Source organism: Enhydra lutris, unplaced genomic scaffold (assembly GCF_002288905.1).
Source record: "Enhydra lutris kenyoni isolate GAN:26980312 unplaced genomic scaffold, ASM228890v2 scaffoldscaffold26, whole genome shotgun sequence".
Taxonomy (NCBI): Eukaryota; Metazoa; Chordata; class Mammalia; order Carnivora; family Mustelidae; genus Enhydra; species Enhydra lutris.
In genome coordinates this window covers 26,916,168-26,930,141 of record NW_019154110.1, presented here as the reverse complement: position 1 = coordinate 26,930,141, position 13,974 = coordinate 26,916,168, and the positions used below count along the sequence as shown (strand labels likewise).

Here is a 13,974-nt window from a genome sequence, read left to right as displayed (position 1 = left end):
CATGTTCCCAGGGTCCTGGAATCGAGCCCCACATCCACCTTCCTGCCCAGCAGGGAGTCTGCTTCTCCCTTTCCTTCTGCTGCTCTCCTTCTCTCTCAAATAAAGCCTTAAAAAGAAAAAAAAAAAAAAGACACATCACTGTATACCCTTCCGTACTTTTAAAATTTTATATTATGTGATTCTGTTGCCTATTCCCAAAAAAAAGTTGTAATAATGGAAAAAAAAAATGAAGTACCATGGCTGAATGGGATGAAAAACAGTTTATTAAAAATCCATATTATAACCTGCTTCTCAATTACAAGTGGTCCAACTCAGTTTCCATTCTTCCACATAAAATTTTTTCACATTGAGCTGGGTTCAAGGATCACACTTATGCACACGTGCGCGTGAGTACGCACACAATTCTCTCTGCCTGCCACTAGAGAACCAGTCTGAGTCCTGTTCCCGTTTTGGTTCACGTTTTGGTTCTGTGGCTCTTAGAATAAAGGATGAGACTGGAGGTTCAGCAGCTCATTTACAGAACACCATAGAGAGCTTGAGGGTACCTCCTAAGTTGTCTCACAGAGCTGCCTGTGTCAAAAAAGTTAGAATTTATCCTCAAGCTCAGCGAGACAAATGTTTGTAACTGCATTGAGCCATCAGTGTTTTCATTTTGTGGGTTGAGTGAATAAATCATGCAACTGTTTTCTCATAAGAGTCTGGCTTCCCTCCGCCTCAGGGCAGGGTGCCATTCGCCGTGCCCGACAAAGTGCTGTGGCCGCAGCTGTGTGAGGCGCTCAACATGAAATTCAAGGCCGAAGTGCAGAGCAACCGCGGCCTGACCAAGGAGAACCTCGTGTTCCTGGCCCAGAAACTGTTCAACGGCAGCAGCAGCCACCTTGAAGACTATAATGGCATGTCCGTGTCCTGGTCCCAGTTCAACAGGGTGAGGGACCCGCCGCCGGCTGCCCTTGGATCAGTCCCTCCAAACTAGATGCCTTCTGGAGGCTTCCAGCCCGGGGCGTTTGTTCTTCATGACTCTAATAAAATGGGCCCCATGTAATAGGAAGCTCCTGAACAGATGGATAAGCACATAATTTTTTATGTAGAAAATTCGGTCTGAATATTTAAGTAAACTGGGCTTTGTGTGCAGCTAGTGGATTTTTTTCCCTTTATAAAGGAAATAGAGCAAAGCAAATGAGAGCATGTCTCACAAGAAGTAAAGCTTTTGTGATCAGAAGTCCATGGGTCTTTTCCATGGACTCTCTGATGCTCCCTGCTGCATAATCCTGCAGAGCCAGGCTACCGTGGGGCCCTCAGCCCACCAGAGGGAATGCTGAGGGAGGAAGCGTCTCCCCCAGCATTGGGTAATTGAGATGTCACCTGTCACATCTTTGACTTTCAGTCCACCTTTTGTTTCTCTTTGTGTACACCTCCATCCCCAGGTGTTTTAAATGTCCTAATTCATAAAAGCAAAGAACGAGTCAGCCCAAATCCAAGTGAAGGTGTTTGTAGCAGGGGCCACTGGGGTGTTGGTAACTTCTCTGTTTTCCCTTCTGTCTTCCTCTCTGTCCGGTTTTTTGACGGTAGGACCATTTGGTAAAACTTAAACAAGCATGTGTATTTGTATGATTCTGACAGTGTAGATGTTTGTTTTTCATTTAATTATTTTCAATTTAAGTATCCGCAGGCAATATTCTAGGTGTTACACTTGGCCTTCTTGTGCTCATTGTTGTATCTCCAACTAGGAGAATTTACCAGGACGAAATTACACATTCTGGCAGTGGTTCGATGGTGTGATGGAAGTGTTAAAAAAACATCTCAAGCCTCATTGGAATGATGGGTGAGAATTGTCATTTCCTAAGTCAGCCAATAGAGTATGAAGCTCTTCTTTCCGCTGTTAAAACATCACATCTGTTTCTCCTCTTTGGCCTCTGTGATCCAGGGCTATTTTGGGTTTCGTGAACAAGCAACAGGCCCACGACCTACTCATTAACAAGCCTGATGGGACCTTCCTACTGAGATTCAGCGACTCTGAAATTGGCGGCATCACCATTGCTTGGAAGTTTGATTCTCGTGAGTTCCCTCCCTTTTTAGAACATATTTTGGGGGCGCCTGGGTGGCTCAGATGGTTAAGCATCTGCCTTTGGCTCAGGTCATGATCTCTGGGTTCTGGGATCCAGCCCCACATCAGGCTCCTGGCTCAGCAGGGAGTCTGCTTCTCCCTTTATCCTCTCCCATCTCAAGTGAATAAATAAAAAATCTTTAAAATATGGTTCTGGTTAGCTGCTTTTGTTGTAAAATTTCTTCAACCAGTGACTTACTGAGCACTAAGTATGGGGTCAATTCTGATGAAGGGCCCGCAAATGGGTCACCATGATGCAGCTGGGGCCACAAAGCAGCTACATAAAATCATACCACGGGAAACACAGTTACTAATTCGGAGAGACAGATGTGTAACAGTGAAGTGGCTACCTGTCACACAGCATTCGTCCGCAATCTGAGCTGCTTCCCTTTTGAAATGTCTGCCTTCTTACTACTGAACCAGAGCTTATTTCAGTGAAGAATTACTTGGATGTTTAGGGAGTCATTAGACTGGAAGTAATGTGCTATTTTATTTTATTTTTTTAAAGATTTTGTCTGAGAGAAAGAGAGAGATAGCGAGAGAGCAAGAGCAGGGAGGAGAGGGAGAAGCAGGCTCCTCGCTGAGCAGGGAGCCTGATACAGGGCTCGATCCCAGAACCCTGGGATCATGACCTGAGCTAAAGGCTATGCTTAACCAACTGAGCCACCCAGGCGCCCCAGAGTAATATGCTATTTTAATTATTCCTTTATCCTAATCAACATAAAGGCATGGCCACTGACTATTTCCATCCAAGAACAATTCTTTTCTCTGATCCTCACAATAAGTTAAGGGTAGCTCACTCGTTTTTTTGCAACTTAAAAATACTAGCAGCTTTTCATAGCTCTCATGCAGCCTCTGCATGACGTGGACATGCTTCCTGGGTCTCTCATGTACTTTTGTACAGGGATCAAGGCTTGGAGTCAATAAGAACTATTTCTTCTACAGAGGAACTGAAAACCATTTGAATGAAACTACCTGAGATCATGGATCTCTAGGGAAGTGCTTACCAGCTTATCTCCCCGTGGCTTTCTTAAGTAATTGAGCCACAACCTCATTTGGTCTTTTTTTTTTTTTTTTTAAGATTTATTCACATATTTAAGAGAGAGTGGAGAGGGGTAGGGGCAGAGGGAGAGGGAGAGAGACCCCCAAGCAGACTCCCTGCTGCAGGTGGAGCCCAACATGGGGATGCATCCCACAGCCCTGAGGTCACGACGTGAGCCAGAAATCAAAAGTCAAATGCTTAACTGTTAAGACTGAGCCAACGAGGTGACCTACAACCTGTGGCTATTTTTAAATGGAGATCTTTATTGGGACAGTTCTAATATAGAGCTTTGATTTGTAGTATATTTGGGTTTTAAGATTTTCTGTTTAGAAATCTGCTTAGAATATGATTATTTTGTTTATTGTTCTAGAGGAAAGGATGTTTTGGAACCTGATGCCTTTTACCACCAGAGACTTCTCCATCCGGTCCCTGGCCGACCGCTTGGGGGACCTGAATTACCTCATCTACGTGTTTCCTGATCGGCCAAAAGATGAAGTGTACTCCAGATACTACACACCAGTTCCATGCGAGCCTGCCACTGGTAACGGTGTTCGTGCTCTGATTGGGTTTTGTTGTGATTTTCGTTTTCTTTTAGTTTTATGTGTGTATGTGTGTCTGTCTTGCAAAAACACGTACACAATTAGTATTTAGTTATTGGTGTTCAAGCATTATTCAGGAGAGTTGTAAATCCCAGACTATATTCTTCGATCATATCTGCTGCTAACCCAAATATCAAATGGAAGGGAACAAATTGCTTTTATTATTATTTTTTTCAAATTGTTTTTAAAACAAGCTTAGACCAAGTAAAATTAGAAAGATAAAATTTGGGGCACATGAGTGGCCCAGTCGGTTAAGCGTCTGCCTTCAGCTTAGGTCATGATCTCAGGGTCCTGGGATTGAGCCTCATGTTGGGCTCCCTGCTCAGTGCGGAGTCTGCTTCCCCTCTCTGCTGCTTTTCCTGCTTGCGTGCTCTCTCTCTCTCTCTCTCTCTCTCTCTCAAATAAATAAATAAAATTTTTTAAAAAAGATAAAGCTTGTTTTTCAAAACAGATGGTTTTAGTGTTTCTGTTCATAAGAGTATTCTGTATTAATTGTAAAATTTCCAGAAAAGTTTGGAACAGATTAGGCATTTATCCTAGGGAAATAGTCAAACAGGATGCATGCACCAGGTTCTCTCAGTGAGTTAGTTTGTTTATGTACGTGCACATGTACATATGTATGTATGAATGTATGTAGTAAGCTACCCCCAATGTGGGGCTTGAACACCGGATCTTGACATCAAGAGTTGCATGCTCTAATGAATGAATCAGCCAGGTACCCCAGGTTCTCTCGATATTAATTCACAACAGAAAACTGTGAATAACCTAAACTGTAAGTCTCTCAAATAACATCAAATCAACATACAGTGGAATTCTATGCAGTCATTAAAGTGATGTTCTAAGATTGTATTTACAGACCTGCTCAGCAGGGAGCCTGTTTCTCCCTCTCCCTCTCTGCCTGCCTCTCTGCCTACTTGTGATCTCTCTCTCTGTCAAATAAATAAAATTTTTGAAAAGAAAAAGAAATAGTCGATGCTTAACCCACTGAGCCACCCAGGCGCCCCCACACCAGCATTCTTCTTAACCAGCCACAGGGCATGGACAGTACAGGATGAGTGACCATTTGATTAACCCCAAACGCAGAAAGAGCAGGGAAACAAAAGAGCACACAGATACTTGACTGATACTCCCTTTCCTAAAAGAGGAGATACTCAGAATGACTCTAGGGACCATCAAGTCAGATTCATTCCTCTCTGATTTCTCGGTACAACCCGACAAGTCTTTGTACATCTTCCGCTTAAAGCTTTTCAGTGATGGGAAATCAGTTCTTCCCAAGACAGCCCCTTTCTTTTGTGGGCAGTTCTAAGTATGACAACATCCTTTCTGTGATTGAAAATTTGTCCTCTTCTGCTCGCCTCAATTTATTCCCTGGGACACAAAGCAAATCCTATCACTCTGCTGCGTCTATAACTTTAAACTTTTAAAATATATTTTCTTTTTATACTTAGTGTACAATTAATGCTTGGTTTGGATTTGTGCTGAAGTACATGTTTTCTGTGGTTTGAAGAATTTATTAACACATCCAAGCCAACTCAGAAGATATTTTAATTTACACTTTTAGTATTAAGGCTTCTAGACCAGGTCCTCCTAACAAATTAAAATATTAAGTGCTTGTATCAGATCTTAAGACAGAATGATGTAGTTGTGTACTATGCTGAGAAAAGATGTGATTCTTAAGGGAGGTTGCATTTTTATTTCATTGAGAACTTTACTTCTCATCACTGTTTCCCCCTCGGCAGCTAAAGCGGTGGATGGATATGTGAAGCCACAGATCAAGCAAGTGGTCCCTGAGTAAGTACCCAGGGTCTGGCTCTGGTCTCCTGCTGCCTCCTTTCTCTCTCCCCCAGCCCCCCTCACCCCTCAGCTCTGCTCCTCCCACTCACTGGCACTACGTGGCCCAGCCCTTCCTTCCCCGCCTAAAACCTGGCTTAGCCCTGGAGAGGGAACTGGGCTTAGTCTCAGTGGGACCAGGACCCAGGGCCCCACTCCCACAGCTGGAGTCCCAGTCCCAGTGGGCACTTTGTCCTTCCACACCCCCAAAAAAGGTGTAAAAATGTCCCCCCAAGCCCTCCCCAGGTCAGCTGTTGCCCGGAGGCTGCTAAGGCTCTGCCGTGTTTCTCCTGCAGGTTTGTGAATGCGTCTGCAGACTCTGCCGGGGCCAGCGCCACCTACATGGACCAGGCCCCCTCCCCAGCCGTGTGCCCCCCGGCTCATTATAACATGTACCCCCAGAAGTAGGTTGTGTTCTGATGGGGCTTTGCGGGGAGGTACTGGGCACCTGGTCTCAGGCTGGGCATCCTGAAGGCTAGTGGGTGAAAGGCCCCAGATCTCCTGTGGGTCTGAGATCACCCAGGCTGGGCTCTAGCATGTCCCAGGTGGGAGAGAGATTTGACCAGAAGATATTGGTAATTTAGAGTGGATTTGGGCAAATGTCTTATACTCTCCTCTCCCAAAGTGGAGATTTTTCTTGTTCTGTGTGAGGGCCAGATGGGCTTTAGGTGTGTGGACAGCCAGGGTTAGGGTCAGCTGGGTGGGTATTGTAGTTTGAGTCTCTCTGTCCAGATAGCAAAGGATTCTACTCACCACTGTTTAGATCATGAGTGTCTTTTCCCACAAAGCCTAGGCAGGGGGTATAGGCAAGCTTGGGCCATTCACCTGGTGGGGTTTGGGGCTTGGGTTGGTCTCTGCTGCTCATCATTGAGCCTCTGACAGCCTTTCCCTTCCTGTCATCTTTTCTGTTTTCCTTCGAAGCCCTGACCCTGTTCTTGACAATGACGGGGACTTTGATCTGGATGACACAATGGATGTGGCACGGCGTGTGGAGGAGCTCTTAGGCCGACCTATGGACAGTCAGTGGATCCCTCATGCGCAGTCGTGACCCCCCACCCCGTCTCCGTCTGCAGCTTCTTCGTCCTCGACAGAGGAGTTACTCTTGTGGATGTTTTAATTCCATGAATCGCTTCTCTTTGGAAACAATACTCATAATGTGAAGTGTTAATACTAGTTGTGACTTTAGTGTTTCTGTGCATGGTGGCACCAGTGAAGGGAGTGTGTGAGTGTGTGTGTGTGCGCGCACACGCGCGTGTGTGAGTTTGCACGTTGGACTGTTTCTCCCCCTTGCTGTGCAGAGTTCAGTTGCAGCATTGGGGCCACAAACAGAGGCTGTGGTTGTTTCAACCTTGTGCAAAAAGGCAGTAGTTCCACAAACCTTGGAACTTGGCCATGTGTCCACTCAAGCAAGAGAAGGACATAGGGAGGAGAAAGCGCCTCCTCTCTGTGAGGCTTGTCACTGTGTCCGCCAAGCAGTTGACATATAACCGGGACCCTCTCCGCTTTCCTTTGAGATGTACGAACTGCCTTTTGAGAAAGAAAGCCGTCCTCACGCCTTCTCTCTCTTCCACCCCCGTTTTCCTGGGTAGGGATGGGTAAAGAGGGAACGTATGGTGATTGTTGGGGCAAGGGAGGTCATGGGTTGTCCGATGGGTAGTGGCTTTTTAAATAACACTTAACCCATCTACATGTTCTCTCCCTCACCCCTCCTTCCTTCCACTCTGTGGAATTCTACTCAGCTCTCTGTGTGTATACATGCACCCACACGTTTGATAAATTAGAGGAGAGAGGGTCATGTAACTGTAGCTTACGACATTGACGTCCTTTGTGTCGTGGCTAGAGTGTAAGGCCCAGCTGTGACCCACAGGCGCTGAGAAAATTGCCTTGCTCCCTGGGACATCTGCCCTCCAGTCTGCCCATCCTTCTGCCCAAGTGTGGGTACTGCGAGGCTTACTGATGACGGCTGTTTGCACATGGTGGTGTTTTATTTCTAAATTGAGACTTCTTGTTTTCCTCTTCCCACCCTCATCAGACATCACAATTCTTTCTTCCTGTGGCAGGTCCTGTGCCATTCATACCCAAGTCACCTTGTTTCCCTTCACTGTTCACACGGGCTGTCTTGGGGAGGGGGTGGCAGGAGTGCGGTCTGAACCAAGGGCCAACATGTTCCTTGGTGTCATTGCCCACTCGGTACGGGCCGCCGGGTGCCGGGCATTGGTAATTTGGGGAAATGCAGTCAGTGGATTTCCTGGGATGTTTGGTAAGCTGCAAAAACAAAATGAAAAACAGCTTCAGTATAATGTTGTCCACAATTTCTTCCATAGCTTTATATCAGATGGAAGGAATGGGCTATGGCAGTCAGGTGGGAAGAGAGGGAAACAGATATAGCTTTTGGGGTAGGCCTACAAGGCCACTCACCCCTGCCCCCCCAAGAATCAATGACTGCACCCAGGAGAGAATGGTCCTAAAAACCTTATTTTTATACATGTGAGTAAATAAACATATTTTTTTTACAAAAATGACTTCTGAATTTATCAGTGTTTTGATGTTAAAGGAAAATATTCCTCTGTAGTAAATTATTTATTGGAAGATGGCTTTTTAAAAGCTGCTGTTTGCCCTGGCTTGGTTTCATACACTGATTTATTTTTCTATGCCAGGCAGTAGAATCTCTCTGCCTCTGAGGAGCAGGCCGACCCCTCCATGATACCAGCATTGACATAGGATGCGGCTAAGCCCTTTACATGCCCCTCGAGATTTGATTAAAATTCTACCGTGAGGATCAGAGCGGTGGGGAAAGGAGAAAAGGAAGCCGGACCGCTCTCGGACCCTGACCTGCCTGTTCCACGGGCTTCACCAACACTGGCCTGTGAGTGCTGCGCTGGGAGTTCGGGGGGCCCTGACAGGCGGGGCCTGACACCCCTTCAGCCTGGACCGGACCCAGCCCCCGGGAATGCTGAGGGCAGAGTTTGCCCTTTACAGTTGGCACTGGGGTTGCGGGTACTGAAAAGTGTGGCTGCCCCGAGTGTAGGGGTCCTGTGCTTGTACAATTGCTAAGCTGTCCTCAGTTTTCCTGAGGTGGTGCCTAGAGATGGGAGAGATTTTTGACTGAAAAGGTGTGCTTGCTATCTGCGTTATATTTTCTCTTTTCTCCCTATTCCTGCAAACCACAAAAGAGGCAGGGGCAAGTTGTACTCCTCTGCCTCTCACTTGCTCTCTCTCTCTCTCTCTCTCACACACACACACACACACACACACACACACACACGTCATCAAAGTATTTCAATGTGTGGAATGTGCAGGGTTTTGTAGGGGGATGGGGAGACTAAAAGTGAATATAACAAAGTAGAAGTATACTTTTTATAATTTTTCTTTTTAAAACTTTGTGAAATTATTTCAAATATATATTTTAGTGTTGAGGCAGATTAGTATATAGCCACCAAAAAAGTATTGTGTACAATTTGGGGCAGTCACAAAATTGTGTATTTTATGTTATAATAAAGACTTCTTCCTCTGAAGGGACAATACTGAGTTCTGTTTTTATTTTTTTCCATCAGGTGGTGAAAGAGGGTAGTTTTGGTAGGGAAATATTCAAATCATCAGTGTGACTGTGAAAAGCAGAACTAGTTGGGAATTGGCCTCAGAGAGAATGTCTTCAGCTTTGATGGCAGAGGGGGCATTTCTGAACTGCCTGTTCATACATAAGATGTTTTAAAAATTAGAATGATAGTCTGTTATCTCCTGCCTCCTGATTCCACACTCTTCCTTTTAGAGAGCTGATCCTTGGGGCGCCTGCATGGCTCAGTCAATTAAGTATCTCCCTTCGACTTGGGTCATGATCCTGGGGTCCTGGGATCGAGTCCTATGGCATTGGGCTTCCGGCTCAACGGGGAGCCTGCTTTTCCCTCTCCCTCTGCTGCTCCCCCTGCAGGTGCTCTCTCTGTCTCAAATGAATAAATAAGATCTTTAAAATAAAAGAAAGTTCGTCCTTAAACTTCAGCACATTTCAAGTGTCCACCCTGCATGGGGCATGGTATGTAGGGACAAGAAATCGTTCTTGAGGATTTTGGCTGGGAAAAGACAGCCACACAACCAATCGTGATAGGATATTGGCTTGTGCTATAGTAAAGTTATCCTGAGGCCGTTACTGAATACCAGAGAACACGGAGAAAAGGCACCAATTAACTTGAGCTGACTCCTTTAAAGAACACATAGAATTAAGAAAAGAGAGGCAGTTGGCCAGAGAGACAAGAGCAAGCAGCCGCTGGAGATGAAGGAGGGCGGGATCATCTCCAGGTCATGAGATCGAGCCCAGCGTTGGGCTCAGAGTGGAGCCTGCTTAAAATTCTCTCTCCCTCTGTTTCTGCCCCCACTACCCATTCACGTTTTCTCATTCACTCAAGATATTTTTTAAAAATGATCAGGTCTAGGAGATGTGTATGCCCAGTAGGCTTTAGAATAGAGAACTTCGAATCCTCCAAGGAACTGACTTCCTTTGCAAAAGAAATTCAAGCTTAAGAGTGCTCTTGAAAACACTGGATGTTTGTGATGAAAGGCAAATGGCAGGAGAACAATAGCTTTATCGGAGATAGAGCCTGAAATGGGGCCAGTTAGTGTGCTACAGAGGGATGGGGAAAGACAGCTGGGAGGTGCTCTCTTGGGGTCAGAACAGATCTCAAACCCTGGCTGTCAAACAGTCCCTTCAAAGAAGCCTGAACTTGATTGGATCAATTTCTGGAGCAACTTACTCCCCAAAGCATTGTTGAAAAATAGGTAATAATCAGCTAGCAGTGCCTGCGGCTTAACAGTTGGGTGTGGTCAGGGAGAGAGACCCATCTGTGAAAATTGCCCTAGTTGTGCTAGGGCGACTGTGGGCATTCTCAAGTCTGTCCCGCCTTACAGACCAGTATCAGGCATCACACTCTGGAGGGGTGTGTGGGAAGTAGACAGACTCCCTAAAATGATCCAGCCACTCATTAAACAAGTAAATAACAAGATCAAGCCCTGGAAAATTCACAAATACATGGAAGTTAAACAACATACTCCTAAATAACCAACTGAGAAAGAAGATTTAAGTTGAAATAGTCACATTTCACAATAAGCAAGTCAAAACTTACCACAAAGTAACAATAATCAACATAGTGTGATACTGGCATAAGGGTAGACATATGGACCAGTGGAATAGAATTCAGAGTCCAGAAGGAAACCCATGTGTCTATGGTCAACTGATATTTGACAAGGGTGCCAAGACCACGTAATAAGAGTAAGAATAGTCCTTTCAACAAGCAGTACTGAGATGCTGGATAACCACATGCCGAAGAATGAAGTTGGAGCCTGACATCACATACAAAAATTAACTCAAAGTGGATCAAAGGCCTAAACGTAAGAGCTAAAACTATAAAACTCTTAGAAAAAAAACATAGCTTCATGACGTTGGATTTGGCAATGATTTCTTGGCCATGACACCATGAGCAATGTAAGATGTATCGGGCCTCATCAAAATGAAAACTTTGCAAGGTGCCTGGCTGGCTCAGTGGGTTAAGCCTCTGCCTTCAGCTCCGGGCATGATCTCAGGGTCCTGGGATTGAGCCCCGCATTGGGCTCTCTGCTCGGCGGGGAGCCTGCTTCCCTCTCTCTCTCTGCCTGCCTCTCTGCCTACTTGTGACCTCTGTCAAATAAATAAATAAAATCTTTAAAAAAAGAAAAGAAAAGAAAACTTCTTTGCATTAAAGGACACTGTTAGCAGAGTGACTAGGCACCCCACAGACTGGGAGAAAATATGTATAAATCATATGTCTGATAAGGGACTAATACCCAGAATATATAAAGAACTCTACAGTAGGAAGAACTTTTAAATGGAAAGAATGTGAACAGACATTTCTCTAAAGACATAGTCCACACGTGGACAATAAGCAGGCAAGAGATGCTCAGTCGGTAGAAATGCAAACCCACAATGAGATACCACTTCTTAACCATTGGATTGGCCATTGTCAGAGCAAAACAAAACAAAAAGCTGGTAGGGTATGTGGAGAAGTTGGAAAACCTGTGTGCACTGCGGGTAGGCAGCTGCTGTGAGGACAGCATGGAGATTCCTCGAAAAGTTAAACAGAATTACCATGTGATCCAGCACTTCTACTTCTGGGTATTTTCTCAGAAAAAAATGGAAATCAGGGACTCAAACAGATATTTGTGCCTCCGTGTTCATAGCAGGAATAGCTAAAAGATGAAAACACAAATGTCCATCAATGAATGAATGGATAAACTAAATGTGGTCTAGACATAATGGAATATCACTTAGTTTTTAAAAAGGAAGGAAATTCTGATACATGCTACGACGTGGGTGAATCTTGAAGACATTATGCTGAATGAATTAGACGCTAAGGGACAATTATTGTATGGTTGCCCTTATATTAGGTACTAGGAGTAGTTAGATTCATAAAGACAGAAAATAGAATCATGGTCATCAGAGGCTGGGGTGGGGGAAGAGAAAGGGGGGGTTTTTGTTTAAAGAGTAGAGTTTAAGAAGATGAAAAAGTTCTGGAGATGAATGGTGGTGATGACTGATACAGTTAAAATGGTAAACTTTATGTGTATTTCATCACCACAAAAAATAAAGATCTATATGTAAGAGCTAAGACTATAAAATGATTAGAAGAAAACATAGGAGCAAATCTTCACGACCCCAGATTTTTTTAAAAAATATTTTATTTATTTTTTTTTGACAGAGAGAGGCACAGCGAGAGAGGGAACAGAAGAAGGAAGAGTGAGAGAGGGAGAAGCAGGCTTCCCGCTGAGCAGGGAGCCCAATGCGGGGCTCAATCCCAGGACCCTGGGATCATGACCGGAGCCGAAGGAAGACACTTAACAAGTGAGCCACCCAGGCGGCCCCATGACCCCAGATTTAACAATGGATCCCTAGTTATGACACCAAAAGCACAAGCAACAAAAGAAAAAGTAGATAATTGGTCTTCACTGAAATTTAAAATTTTGGGGGCACCTGGATGGCTCAGTCGTTAAGCATCTGCCTACAGCTCAGGTCATGATCCCAGGGTCCTGGGATCCAGCCCTGCATTGGGCTCCCTGCACGGCAGGAAGCCTGCTTCTCCCTCTCCTACTCTTCCTGCTTGTGTTCCCCTCTCTCGTTGTGTCTCTCTCTGTCAAATAAATAAAATCTCTTAAAAAAAAAAAAAAAAAAAAGAGGGTTGCCTGGATGGCTCAGTGGGTTGGGCCTCTGTCTTCAGCCCGGGTCATGATCTCAGGGTCCTGGGATCGAGCCCCACATCGGGCTCTTTGCTTGGTGGGGAGTCTGCTTCTCCCTCTCTCTGCCTGCCTCTCTGCCTACTTGTGATCTCTCTCTCTGTGTGTCAAATAAATAAATAAAATCTTAAAAAAAAAAAGAAATTTTAAAATTTTGTACTTCAAAGGACACTGTAAAGAAAATGAAAAGACAACCCACAAAATGGAAGAAAATATTTGGCAAATCATCTATCTGATAGGGAACTTGACTGTAAAATATATAAAGAACTCTTACAGCTTAATAATAAAAGTACAACTAGGGGCGCCTGGGTGGCCTAGTCGGTTAAGCTGCTGCCTTCGGCTCAGGTCATAATCCTGGGGTCCTGGGATTGAGCCCTGCATTGGGCTCTCTGCTCATCGAGGAATCTGCTTCTCCCTCTCTCTCTGCTGTTCACCCTGTTTGTACTCTCTCCCTCCCTCTCTCTCTCATAAATAAATAAAATCTTGAAGAAAAGAAAAAAGACAGCCCAATAAAAAAATGGGTAAGGGGTCTGAAAAGACATTTCTTCGCAGAAGTATACAAATGGCCAGTAGATACATGAAAAAAATGCTGGATCATTGGTCATTGGGGACCATGTAAATTAAAACAGACACAAGGGGTGCCTGGCTGGCTCAGTTGGTGGAGTGTGTGACTCTCTCCATGTTGGGTGTGAAGCTTAGTTAAAACAAAAAACAAACAAACAAAAAACCCACCAGACTCAAGTTACTTCACACCCCACCAGGATGACTATAATCAAAAAGTCAAGTAATAATAAGTGTCATCAATGCTGTAAAGAAATTGGAACCCGGGGTGCCTGGGTGGCTCAGTGGGTTAAGCCACTGCCTTCGGCTCAGGTCATGATCTCAGAGTCCTGGGATCGAGCCCCGCATCGGGCTCTCTGCTCAGCAGGAAGCCTGTTTCCTCCTCTCTCTCTCTGCCTGCCTCTCTGCCTACTTGTGATCTCTCTGTCAAATAAATAAATAAAATCTTTAAAAAATAAAAAATAAAAAAAAAAATAAATTGGAACCCTCATATACTGCTGGTGGGGATGTAAAATGGTACACCCACTATGCAAACCAGTTCAGCAATTCCTTAAACAGTTAAACAAAGTTCCTTAAACAGTTAA

General features: G+C 44.8%; 1 protein-coding gene across 2 annotated transcripts in view; it reads left to right on the top strand.

Moving 5' to 3' along the window:
- The window catches only part of LOC111151253 (signal transducer and activator of transcription 5B), a 41,350-nt gene extending 32,259 nt beyond the window's left edge, over positions 1-9,091 (top strand). For both annotated transcript variants that reach the window (XM_022509117.1, XM_022509118.1), the window contains 7 exons: positions 719-925; positions 1,728-1,822; positions 1,925-2,055; positions 3,517-3,687; positions 5,485-5,536; positions 5,872-5,979; positions 6,497-9,091. In XM_022509117.1, the coding sequence (XP_022364825.1) occupies positions 719-925; positions 1,728-1,822; positions 1,925-2,055; positions 3,517-3,687; positions 5,485-5,536; positions 5,872-5,979; positions 6,497-6,623 (891 nt within the window). In that variant the 3' untranslated portion in view covers positions 6,624-9,091. The remainder of the gene's footprint in view (positions 1-718; positions 926-1,727; positions 1,823-1,924; positions 2,056-3,516; positions 3,688-5,484; positions 5,537-5,871; positions 5,980-6,496) is intronic.
- Positions 9,092-13,974: the final 4,883 nt, after the last annotated feature.